The sequence below is a fragment of the Alligator sinensis genome, unplaced genomic scaffold (assembly GCF_000455745.1).
Source record: "Alligator sinensis unplaced genomic scaffold, ASM45574v1 scaffold468_1, whole genome shotgun sequence".
Lineage (NCBI taxonomy): Eukaryota > Metazoa > Chordata > Crocodylia > Alligatoridae > Alligator > Alligator sinensis.
Genome location: NW_005842087.1, coordinates 1,689,172 through 1,701,730, shown reverse-complemented (window position 1 = coordinate 1,701,730; position 12,559 = coordinate 1,689,172). Strand labels below are relative to the sequence as shown.

The following is a 12,559-nucleotide window of genomic DNA, read 5'->3' as shown; positions in this document are numbered from 1 at the left end:
GACTGCTGAAATCGGATGTTCTCATCTCAGAGAGAGATGTTGTGTATTTTGTTCTGAATTGCAGTTAGCACAGCAAGACATTTCAAACCCAAGGTTACAGTCTTTCTACCTTAATAATAGTTCATCAGATAGCTCCAGGGACAGATGGGGAATAGACCAATAAGAATGAACAAGTTCCTTGGCTACCTTGTTGAGTGTCACCTTTGGTGGAATGTTTAGACCTTGAGGTCTTCTGATCTCAGTTGGACTAAGGAAGTACATGATGGTTGGAGATATCATCTTTGACTACTTCTTGGTTCAAGCGTTACTCTTAAATTATGTTGATGGCTATTTATACTTGATAAAAATCAATCCAGAATTTACTCTTTCCATTGTTCCACACCTGACCGCTTTATCTTTTTTTTGTTTTGCCGTTTTCCCAGACCCCACAGAAAGGCTACTTGTTCTGCTATTTCGTCTCGCTCTTTATCCTTGTGTACAGGATAGAAATGTCTGAGAAATTATAATTGATATTTTTGGTTCCAAATATTTCTTTCTGACACATAATTTGCTAGGTTTTAAATTATTTATATTACCAGTTTTTATGAAAAGTTAGAAGCTCTAGAACTTGTATTACTATAATTTTGAATTACTGCTAAACTTCATAGTTTTTTCATGTAAAGCTCTTGGTATGGAAAATTAAATAATATAATGTGTTATAGTGTGAAGGAACAAAAAGGGAGGGTTTAGAGAGGTTGCTTTAGAGAGTATCAGTCCACACAAGTAATATTTTCAAAAGATTTATTTTAAAAATTGAATTTTGACCATGTCCTTGCTATATAAAAATAAACCTAAAAAAATTGCATTGTTATAAAATATTAAATAAATAACCTCATTTAATACATATTCATTGCTAGAATCTCAACCTAACCATAGCCAGCAGGTCAGGTTGCATATAGCCTGGACTCATTTAAGAACAATATTATCACACGTACAAAATAGAATACGAACATGGTCTTTTCATAGAGCAGCTTAGAGGGACATAAAACTCTACTACAGTAAATGCCAATAGCTACAGGCTGGATCAGATTCCAATTTATGATCTAGATAGAGCATAGTTTAAAAATCCATTTTCTGATCTGTTTAATTTATCAGATGATTGAATAGCTTCAGTTTTATTAACATTTACAATCCTGAACATTGAAACATTCAACATTTTCAAATACACAGTGAGCTTTCTCCATTCACTACATTTAACAGGAAAAATAAGAAATAAAAATAAGAAATAAATATAATAATTTCTTCCCTTTTGTCCCCAAATATGCATGAACCTTTCCAATTGTATAAATTAGTTTGTAAATTCTCAATTCAGTTATCAACAATGAAGAATTCACCCGTCTTAATGTGATTGGTGGAATTCAACAAAGTGACTAGAAACGTAAAAAAATGCAATTAAATTGTAGCAGTGCCATAATCATTACCACTTTCTTGATACACTCTCCCCTTGACATAAGGTATCTTTTAGATATGAATTCCTGCCTGCAAATGGTTTTGAATATTGTTGGGCTTTAAAAAATTATTTAAATGGAATTCTGATGTTCCAGCCTTTTATGGCTTGAATAACTATATTCTTTCCATTCTTAGAAAAAGGATAGAGACCTGAAGAAGGGCACTTTGTGCCTTGAGGCCTGTCTAACTTGTTTTGCAACTATGCAGTTGATCCAGTAAAATATCACTAAAAAAAAAGCCTTGCTTCTCTTTATTAAAAAATACTTTTCTGCAGTTCCTTAAAAAATACAAGATACACAAACCACATTGTACGTAAAATCTAAAGTGCTACTATGAAATCTTGTGTAACCTGTTTCTCTGATTTATTTCTCATACAGGGCTACAGAGATTTCAGTGGGAGTTGGATTGAGACCACACCTAACCTGTTGTGCTAACTACAATATTTTACTTAAGACTGAAATACAGGTTATAAACTTTTGTTTATAAGATACTATATAAAACATTACCATGGCTTTCAATGTGTAAGTGAAAGCGATGGAGCCTCAGTACACTACTGTGATATACTTGAGCTAGCTTCAAATTTGGGTAGCAGTAATAACATAGCCTGGCCAGCACAGAGCTGTGTGGGTAAATCATGTGAATAGGCTTCTCGACTTCTCAGATGCCTTTTTGATGGGCACTATGTTGTCCTGACTACTATGATATCAGTACATGAACTCACCAGTTAGGTCTACAATGTAGATACATCCACAGTTAAGGCTATACTTTTGTTTCTTTTAGTTCTTAAATGATTTACATGAGAGATTGTACTGGGTTTTCTAAAAATATAGAACAAAATTATTAGATACCACATTGGCTAGAAAACTGCAAATGTGAAAAAAATGTAGACTGTTAAAGGCTTTCAAAATCTTTTGATTCTTTCTACATATCTTAAGCTTTCAAAAGAAATTCTTATTTTTTTATAAAACACCTATCAGAATACAAATGCCCTGTTATACCAGCTTGGCAAACAATGACCCCTAAGTAATAAGCAGCAGTAGCTTGTCATCCCTTTGACCCATGCAGTACAAGTTAAAAACTTGCACTGTGGCCTAAACACAATTATGTTGATTTTTTAAATAAGTGTTTTTAAATATATATTAGTGGAATGTAAAAGCATAAGTTTAAACATAAAAAGGCCAAAAAGGAAAAGTTAAGGCTCTTCATTCATGTACAGCATCTATGACAGAGAGGTAGTATTCATGAGAAACTTAACTTTCTCATTTCCTGACTTTAAAAGAAATAATTTACAGTTATTGTAAATGTTTTAACCTATTTTTAACTATTAAAATATTTTTTACATTAATTTACTAGTGATAGGACTGAAAACAGTACTAAAATTGGCAATTTTCATTGATCAAGTCATCTTGTATCTTTTGCTTGAGAATTAATGTTCAAGTTAAAACTTAATAACTGTTGATAATGTAAATTGTGATTGTAGTGTTATGGAACCCATTGAAAAAAAACCCAGTATAGTTACTGTCAAGTATTAAAGCAAAACAAAAGTAGAAATTTGGTTCTTACATCCATTTTGGAATACATAGTTCTGTTACAGAAGACATTAAAAAAGGGATCTAATACCACAAAGCTCAGCGTTCTTCCTTTTATCAATGGATCCCTTACCTGAGTAAGTCATCTAGGGTGACACCCAAAGTATAGAAAATGCATTACTTTTGTTTTGTATAAAGATATAAATATAATAATTTACAAAATTACTTAAATAAATAAATAGGTGGATAGTCTATAATTCTGCAGATCTTTCTTTCAGTAGTAATGTGGGGTTGATATCATCTATTGCCGAGTTTGAGGTACTGACATTAATAGTTGCTGCTTCAGTGGATTCAGGGTTTAGGACATGAAAAGCTGTAAAGGGACAACCCTTTACGTTGTTGCAGATGAGTTTTTGCAGGGAGGCCGTGTTGACTATTTCAAAGCCTACTCTTCCACCAAAAGTGCTAGGCTTCCAGTACTCAGGAGAGCAGATAGCATTTCCCATCAGGCCTTTCAACGAGAATGGTGCTCCAAGCTCTACCATAGTCTCACCAAAGATGGCTCCTGGACGGGGCTTTTCTACTAACAGACCAGGATACAGCTCCATAGCATCAATGTCTCCATAAAGCTCTTCCAGTTCGGCTGCCATTTCTTTTTCTCCTAAAATATTGACAAACAGAACAGTAAAAGGTAAGCTTTCCATATAGCACCCTGTGTTTTAACTCTACTTCCTATTACAACTCATGTTTATATACGCTTGTAAATCATAACCTGTCCTTATATTAGGTATTTGAAAGAAAAGACATCTTCTGTTTCTTAAAGAAAATAGCTCTTACCTGTAAGTTCCTCAAATGATTTAAAGGGTTTCATGAGGAAGTGTTTCCGGTATTCGTTCAAGGATTGGTATCTCATCTGTCTGCTTTGGTCAATAGATGCCTTGGCAACTTTCTGTACTGCCGCAGGAATGTTTTTACCCCCAGCAACCTATTCAAACAAAGAATGCAAAGAATAAGAACACTAAGAAAACTCACCACAATATGCACTGCCTGCTTAAACTTAGGTGGAATCCTGCATGGCTTCCTCCAGTAACATTTTAATTGACATGAACAGGAATTACCCTAAACAAGGAACTGGCACGTTACTAGTGCTTTTAGCGCTACCATTTTTATTAACTGTGTGCGAGTAGCATAGTCATAGCACAGCACAGCTCATGATCTATTGCACTGAATATCTGATGTAGAAAGTGCATCTTGCTACAATGGGTATACTTGTTGAGAGAGGTAGTTAGCCATGTTAGTCTGAAGTCAGTCAGAAGGCAGGGTAGCGATGCACTTTTATAGAATAATTAAAGACGATATATACATAGAGCACAAGCTTTGATGAACCAAAGTTCACTTCATTATTATGTATATTTCCTTTTCACAGAAGAACCCCTTGCCCCACGTAATCTCCCCATCCCCTGAGCATGATCTGAAGTCAGTGAGTTACAGTAACTTCCACAGAATATGCAAGACTGTCAATCGACTAATTAGGAAGGGAGAATATTTACCCTGCCAGCAATTTGCTTGGAGAAGGATTTCACCATGTGGGAAAGGCCATGCTCCAGCATTATGGAGTTGTTGTAAAGAAACTGCTGGAATGTGTATTCCTGGTCATGTATCTGGAACGTGTCAGGTAGAAGTGGGTGCCAGTGGTATAGAGTGTTGAATTCAGCTGCAATTCTGTTCTGGTACTGAAACTTTTGGTTAAACAGAAGCTCAGGATCAAACTTCAGCTTGAAATGGTAGCCGCTCAAGTGTTGCACATAGTCTTCAATGACAATCTTGATGGTCTCCCCTGTAAGTTCAATGAGATATTAAAGAAAATTGGTATCACTTTGATTTATCTGAGTAATTCTAAATGTCCAGACTTCAGTCTGAGAAGACATGAAAATGACAATATAAAAATGGCCAACCACTTTTCTAAAATATATATGCTTTTGCGGGGGGGGGGGGGGGGGGGGGGGAGAGGAGGTTCTGGCTGCAAATACAGCATAACAACATTTTGTCATTTCTTATTAAAAAATCCAATGAGATTTAAATACAAAAAAAAGGTGCAAGAGTCTCTTTTAGAAGCTGATTTTTATATACTTATCTACAGTTTCCTTTCACAGAAAGATAATATAGCAATAACACTGCACAGAACTTAGCGTCATCTCGCATTCTCAGTTTGGGTAAGAACTACGTATTTTTCCCAAGTAGATGTGCATCAGCAATAACATGGAAAGGAAAAGAAACTTGATACACATCTTTTATCTATTGTGTTTGTGCATTGTTTTTTCAGGAACTTCCTAAATTTAATGAAGGTTAAACTGTAAATGAACTAAGATCCAAAGGGAGGGAAAAGAAAAATACAAAATTTTTGGGCCAGCAGGCCAAGAAGTCTCAGAACAATGAATCAGGATATTTATTTAAGAATATAAGTAAAATTTCTTTTCTTAACAAATTTGCTGAAACTGACGGCAGGTACAAAAAATTTCTAGCTTATTGTAATGTGTTTATTTTTTCTGTTTTGTAAGTGTAATACTGTAAGGAATAAAAAAGAAAGAAAGAAAGAAAGAAAGAAAAAGGATAAAATAATGCCCACTGGCTAACAATCTGGGTGCCTAGCAAGACGCCCATCCTCTGAAAAATCATCTCTCTTCAGAGTGTCTCAAGTAGTCAACTGAGATGTCCAAAATCACTTCTAGAAGAGTAGCACCTTGAAGCTGAGCATTGCATTTGTATAAAGTGAAGTAAGTTTATTTCTTTTTACTCACCTATCAATATGAGTCTGGTAGTTTGGAATAACCGTTCATCATCCCATTCTGGATGCTCCTGCTTAAGGATGTCACAGACCCGGTTGTGCTCCCTGAGCCATATGGTAGCATACATCATTAAACCTGGGACCAGGCCAAACACCTCCTGTCCTACAGAGAATTGTAGATGCTCAGGAACATGAGGAGGATACATCATTTCTGCTTGAGTATCCTTCACTGTTGGAGGGTACATTTCTCCACCAATCATCTACAATTAAGAAAAAAAACAAAAAAAACCCAAAGCTAAGAATACAATTAATTACAAAACATATGTTGGTCCTACAGTTTTCAGACTGCAAACCAAATACTGCCTTAGCATAAATGGGTGCTTCTTTCACTAGAACAAATGGGGGCTCCCTGGCATCATGGCTATATTTGACAGTTTTAGGCTTTATACTATTAATGTAGATGCTAGTTCTAAAATTCATTTGCTTTCCTATTGGACAGTTGGAATTTTAAAGTATAACATACCTGATACTTTAGCTTCCCATCTTTATGAAGCCTGAGCTTAAGCTGTCTGTCCAAAGTCTCTCCATAGATATGGTTCAAATCAACCTATAAAATAAAAAGCATTTGGAACATGAGGCCATATTAAAAATCTGGTTATTTTAGAACATATCCAACTCCTGTTGAAGTTAGTAGGAGTTGTGCCACTAGATGTTTGCATGTCAAATTATACTATACATTTCATATAGCGAGCTTTCCATCAGCAAAGCCTTTTAAAAGAGCAAGACGTGACATTACACAGTACTGTACAGATACTGCATAGCTGACAGATAAAGCTATAACATTAAATAAAATAACAGCACACATAAACATCGTAGGAAGGCTCACTACATCGGAATGGATTTGTGTGAGAACTCATGTTTAGAAAACAGATTGTGCAGATAAGGAGATTTTTAATGGATCAATTTAGGCTTTGATCCTGCAATCCTGACCCCATAGAACTGAATGGAAGTTTTGTCTGGATCGTGTTTCAGGTATCATGATGTTTGTGTGCACTCCCTATGCACGAAAAGATACTACTGTCACCACAGAGGCTGATTAGTTTTCAGTTCACATCAAGTCAAAGCTTTGTGAGCTTACCCCATGCCCAAGGCCTTTTGTGAAGGCTGGTCCTTTGTGGTGATCAGTCTTAAAGAACTGGTGGGTGAAGTGTTGAGCAAAGAATGTGAACATAATATTTGTGCTCTGTGGATCTGGAATAAATTTTTTCCTCAGCAGAAACTTCTCCACAACTAACTTGGAATCCGGGAGTTCCTTTTTACCTACGATTTAAAAAAAAAAAATCACGTCAGTTTACTTTCCTCTCTACATTTAGGAAAAAAAAAGACTTTTAACACCCCCCCCCATCCATAATTTCTTCTTTAAATAAAGAGCCTATTGCATATGAAAATACAGAGGCGGATCACTGTAGCCATTTGCTTAAAAAAAAAAAAATCTCATTTCCCCTAGACTGAATCTATACATCCAATATGCAGCCATTTTACAACCTACCATGGCTGATTTCAAAGTAAATAGCCACATGAAATTACTTTGTTGGAAAATATTTCAAAAAAGGAAAGATAAAGGGAGTCCTTCCTTCTTCTCCAAAACTGATGGTCAGAAACCTATTTTATTTCTTACCTTTAACACCCATGGGTGTTGGGCAGTCTCGTGCTACTGGCGGAAGGGCTCTTGTATAGTAGGAAAGGTTGGAAAAGGCTTCCCAGCTTTTGTAACCGTATTCACTGTTGTATGTTGGGGGACTGTCAATCAAATGCGACCTTGCTAAAAAACAAACAAATAAAGAAACCCCCCAAAATTAGTAGTTGTTTTAAAACATTATATATTACTTAAGAAATTAGTTATAGGGCAAAATCTGCCCACGGTGATTTTAAACCAATTAATTTGAATAAGGTTATTAAAATTTGTGAGGTTATAAAGGTTTGTGCATATTTAATGGCAGAGATAGTGACAAACATCAAGTTCAGATGGAAATTCTGGCAGAAGTCTCTGGTGTTGGGAAGGTAGGTTTATGTTCAGACCATCACAGAAATAAGGAGCAGCTTTGGCTTACCAATGTGAAGCTTAACTTCTCCCAAATTTTGAAGTATGTGGAGATTCAAGATTTTCCTTAACATAACTTTAGTTTTGTATTTTTTGTTGTTTAAATCTTAAAAAAAATAAATAACCGTATGCTAACATACATTTGAATCATCATATTAAAATTAGACAGCTGAACAAATTGTATGCTTTTAAAATATGTCCAGCTTCTTGTTTCGCATTTTCAGAGAGACTATAATTTTGGTCATAGTAGATTCTCTCTCATTGCTTTTCCTATTTTTAGTTGTTTTGTCTCTGGTTTACATTTTTCTCCAATGCAGAAGATTTTTTATACCACATATATGAGGTGTATACAAATGTGTGCACATATGCTACTAATCAGAACAACCCTTGAAAATCCTAATACAAGCTTCTATTACTGAAGAATAACATTACGAAGAGAACATACTTACATGTCAATACATATCGCATGATGGCATCACGTAAGAAAGGAATGTTGTTTATAATATTCCAGACTCCCTTGAAGTGTGTGAGGATGTAGTGGACGGTGTTGGGAGTAGGCTTCAATGTGATTTTCAACCACGTAAAGAATTCGGCTGTTAATATTGAGGAACAATGAAGAACATTGTAAATTCGTTATGAAAGTAATATGCAAATCTGAAAGTAAAGTACTGAAATGCTCTTCTGTAACTTTCCTTATTTATTATTGTTAACCATAAAAACATAACTCTGAGATACTTACGTGTAGTGCAGTTTTCCCCATAATACCCGGTCCTTGTACAGTCACATTCGTATTTGTCAAAGCCTGTTGTCAAACAAACTCCTCTGTTCTGACATGGATTTGAGCAGCAAGGATTAGCTATAATGGAATGGAGAGTACTATTAATTGTTTTCATCTCACCAAAAAATCTTTAGTCTATTTTCTGAGGATTAGCAGATAATTGTCAGTAATTCACATAGTGCATTTCTTTAACTGGCATTTTGGAGAGGATAGTAAGTTAAATAATTGAGCTAAGCAAACACACCATGCCTGTTTGGTGCTCTATATAACCACTTCTCTGAGAGAGATAAAGAAGTATTATTGCCAATTTAGGGATTGGAAAAAATAGTTTAAATGAATGGCCATAGTGATTTAACATTTTGGACATGGTCACAGTTCCAGAATTATAGCTTTCATATCATGGATACTTCTGTCATCAAGAGCCATACAGGGTTTCCAGTATGTATGGGCATATTGTCTCTTTGTCTTACACTTATGGCACAAATCTCTGGACTACAAGTGTGCGAAGCAGGGACTTTGTTCTTTGGCTGTACAGCACTAGCACATTAGGGTTCTGGTTCACGGCTAGGGCTTCCACATTATACAAATAAGTACTAATATCTCTAATTCTCTATGCTGTACTGGTTCTTCTTCCAGTAGTTAATATAACTTCCAGTGGTTATATTGGTTTTTGCTTTGCTCATCAGCTGAATAACACAGAGCTGGGCCCTTCGTAGATTCATAGATTCCAGGGTCGGAAGGAACCTCAGTGGGCCATTTAGTCCGACCCCCTGCCCCTGGCAGGCAAGAAAAGGGTCACCAAACCTGGGATCATGTGATCCCAGCCAGGTGCTTGTCCAGTCTCCTCTTGAAGATCCCTAAGGATGGGGCGAGCACCACCTCCCTGAGAAGCCCATTCCAGATCCTAGCAACCCCAACTGTGAAGAACTTTTTTCTAATGTCCAGTTTAAACCTATTCTCCAATAGCTTATGACCATTGTTCCTTGTTGTACCAGGGGGTGCCCTGGTATTCAGATCGTCGCCTACTTCACGTTGCTCTCCCCTTATGAATTTGTACACTGCCACAAGGTCCCCTCTCAGCCTTCTCTTGGAGAGGCTGAAGAGGTTAAGGTCCCTTAGCCTTTCCTCGTAGGGCCTTCCCTGCAGACGAGTGGCTCTTCTTTGGACCCTCTCCAGGGTGTCCGCACCCCACTTGAACTGCGGCGTCCAGAACTGGACAAAGTACTCATATATTAGTAAAGCTTCTCCTTTAACCGGAGACAAAGGTGGATCATGCTGCGAGGATGTACCACACCACCTGCACCCCTTCTTTTTGAAATCCTTCATCTGCCCGTGTGTGTGTGAACATACATATATATATGCTTGTGGGCATATAGAAATATCTGTATTTGATGTATAACGTGCAATATGACAGTCTATAGATCTAGAGGATGTGGAGGAAACAGATCACATTTACTACAGGAAATTCAGGTACTTGATTTAGAACATGCAATATGACGGTCTACAGATCTAGATGAAACACAGACCACATTTACTACAGGAATTTCAGGTATTTGAGATATGCAATATGCCAGTCTATAGGCCTGGAGGATATAGATCTCGAAAACACACAGACCACATTTACTACAGGAAATGCAGGTATTATATCGCATGTTCTATATCAAATACCTGAATGTCCTGTAGTATAAGTGATCCGTGTTTCCTCTAGATTTGTAGACCGTTATATAATCGGGCAGCATATAGATCTTGAGGAAACACCGATCAGGTTTATCCAGAGAGAGCTCTTGCAGGTGCCCTGGCAGCACTCCCTCCAGGGCAGGAAGGAAGAGCCAGGGGCAGAGGAAAGTAGAGCCCCGAGGTCCGGATCTCGAGAGGAGGCACCAGTCGCCCGCCCCGGAGGGAGAGGACGGAGGCTGCGGCACTCACCTGCGCGGCCGGCGGCCAGGACGAGCGCGATCACGGAAGCGTAGAGCAGGAGCATAGCGCTGGGGCTGCCCGGGGAGTCGGCGTGCGCTGGAGGCGGCAGTGTCCGGAACCCCTCGGCTCGGGATGCTGCGGCTCGGCAGGCTGGCGTGGCCCCACTCCGCTCCCGTTCCTATTTATGGCCCCGCCAGCGAGTGACGTGCGACGGCACCCCGGCAGATGGGGAAATTCCAGCTACCCAGCCATGGGGTCGCACCTTCCTCTCCCCTCCCCGCCGCCCCCTGGCAGCGGCGTGATGAACGCGCAAACTCTGCTTCCGGGGCGGAAACGGGCGTGGGCTGCGAGCTGAGCCTGCCCCCTTCTGCTGCAGCGCAGCGCTTGCAAGCGCGGCCCCGGCCCCGGCCCCTGGCGGCGTCTGAGGCCTCGCCAGCGCCCCTCGGCTCGCCCCTCTCCCCCGCCCAGGAATGTGACACGTTAATGACCTCGGCAGCAGTAAGAACGGGGAGGGGACGAGTCAGAACACTAATAAGAATAACAGGATACTAATACTTGATGATTAAAAGCAACACCAAGAAAAATGAACAACAACTCCACCGATATTGTTATTCTTACTAGGATGAAGATCAGTTATTCCTTTTATTTGTGATGACCTATCGATTTTATTAGTTATCATGATTAGTTATGGTTGTTAGTATTGGGATGATTAGCAACACCGATCATAACTGGCAGCAAGAATACAACCATACGGGTAGTTTCGTCATGCTTCGCAACAGGAACAGGGACCGACCGCCAACAGCAACCTTGTTATTCTGCTCAGCAACAGCAAGAATAAACAACAGCAACACCAATATTGTTAGTAGTAGTAGTATAATTATTAGTTATTCAGTTTATTAGCGATTAGTTATTAATGTTAGTATTAGCATTGTCAGCAACACCAATAACAACTAATAACAATAACAAAACCATTATGGCTATTCTTGTTATCAGCAACAGCAACTAACAACAACAATAACACTAATATAGTTATTGTTGCTAGTATAATTATTAGTTATCCATTTTATTAGCTATTAGTTATAATTGTTAGTATCACTGTTGTTGCTGATAATAACTAATAACAATAACAATCATATTGTTATTGTCATCAACAACAACAATTAACAACAATATTAGTGTCAGCCACAACAATAATAAACAGCAACACTAAGATTGTTATTGTTAGTATAATTATTTGTTATTAATTTATTAGCTATTAGTTATTATTATTAGTATTAGGATTATCAGCAACAACAGTAATAACTAATAAAACCATATTGGTTATTCTTATTAACAGCAACAATTAACAACAATATTATTGTCAGCAACAGTAATAATAATAACAATACTAAGATTATTATTATTGTTAGTATTATTATTATTAACAGCAACAACTAATAACAACACTGATATTATTAATAATATTGACAGCAACAATAATTAATAATAACAAATAACAGTATCAATAATAGCAACACAACAACAATGGCTGACAATAATGATAATAAAAAACAATGATAATAAGCTTAAAAAAGACAATAATGATAATAAAGCAACAACAATAGTGACACCAATAACACTAATCAGACTAATAATTACAACAATGAAAATGATAAGAATAACAATAACGATGATAGTAATAGCAGTGACAATAAAAATAGCGATAATAATACTAATAGTAATAATGGCAACAATAATAATAACAGCACCAGCAATAATGATAATGGTAACAATAGGCAGCTATATCGAACCCCGTGTCCCATGCCAGTGAAACTTGGCTTCTCTATTTTCCTGCCCCTGCAGTTTCCTGAAAAATTGCATTTTGTAAGAAAGCATTATTAAAAGCAGCCCAAATAGTACCTGCTAAATATGGCATTCCTTTTGGAAGGACTTCCCCCACCTCAGCTCAACTCAAATAGAGC

At 37.5% G+C, this 12,559-nt stretch overlaps 1 protein-coding gene across 1 annotated transcript; it reads right to left on the bottom strand.

The window, feature by feature from the left end:
* Window positions 1–788: 788 nt before the first annotated feature.
* PTGS2 (prostaglandin-endoperoxide synthase 2) lies at window positions 789–10,893 on the bottom strand. Its single transcript, XM_006023873.3, has 10 exons — window positions 10,608–10,893; window positions 8,643–8,759; window positions 8,353–8,496; window positions 7,481–7,624; window positions 6,941–7,122; window positions 6,326–6,409; window positions 5,816–6,062; window positions 4,568–4,854; window positions 3,855–4,002; window positions 789–3,678 (listed from the first exon to the last, which is right to left on the bottom strand). Exons 1-10 carry the CDS (start codon window positions 10,660–10,662, stop codon window positions 3,269–3,271), a joined length of 1,818 nt encoding a protein of 605 aa, XP_006023935.1. The 5' UTR covers window positions 10,663–10,893; the 3' UTR covers window positions 789–3,268.
* Window positions 10,894–12,559: the final 1,666 nt, after the last annotated feature.

Excerpts from the sequence above, each read along its gene's own strand:
- PTGS2 (XM_006023873.3), bottom strand. The coding sequence starts at position 10,662 with ATGCTCCTGCTCTACGCTTCCGTGATCGCGCTCGTCCTGGCCGCCGGC. Across the intron at positions 6,410-6,940 it reads CAAAAGGCCTTGGGCATGGG|GTTGATTTGAACCATATCTA; the intron begins GTAAGCTCACAA and ends TTTATTTTATAG. Across the intron at positions 4,855-5,815 it reads TACCAGACTCATATTGATAG|GGGAGACCATCAAGATTGTC; the intron begins GTGAGTAAAAAG and ends TTGAACTTACAG.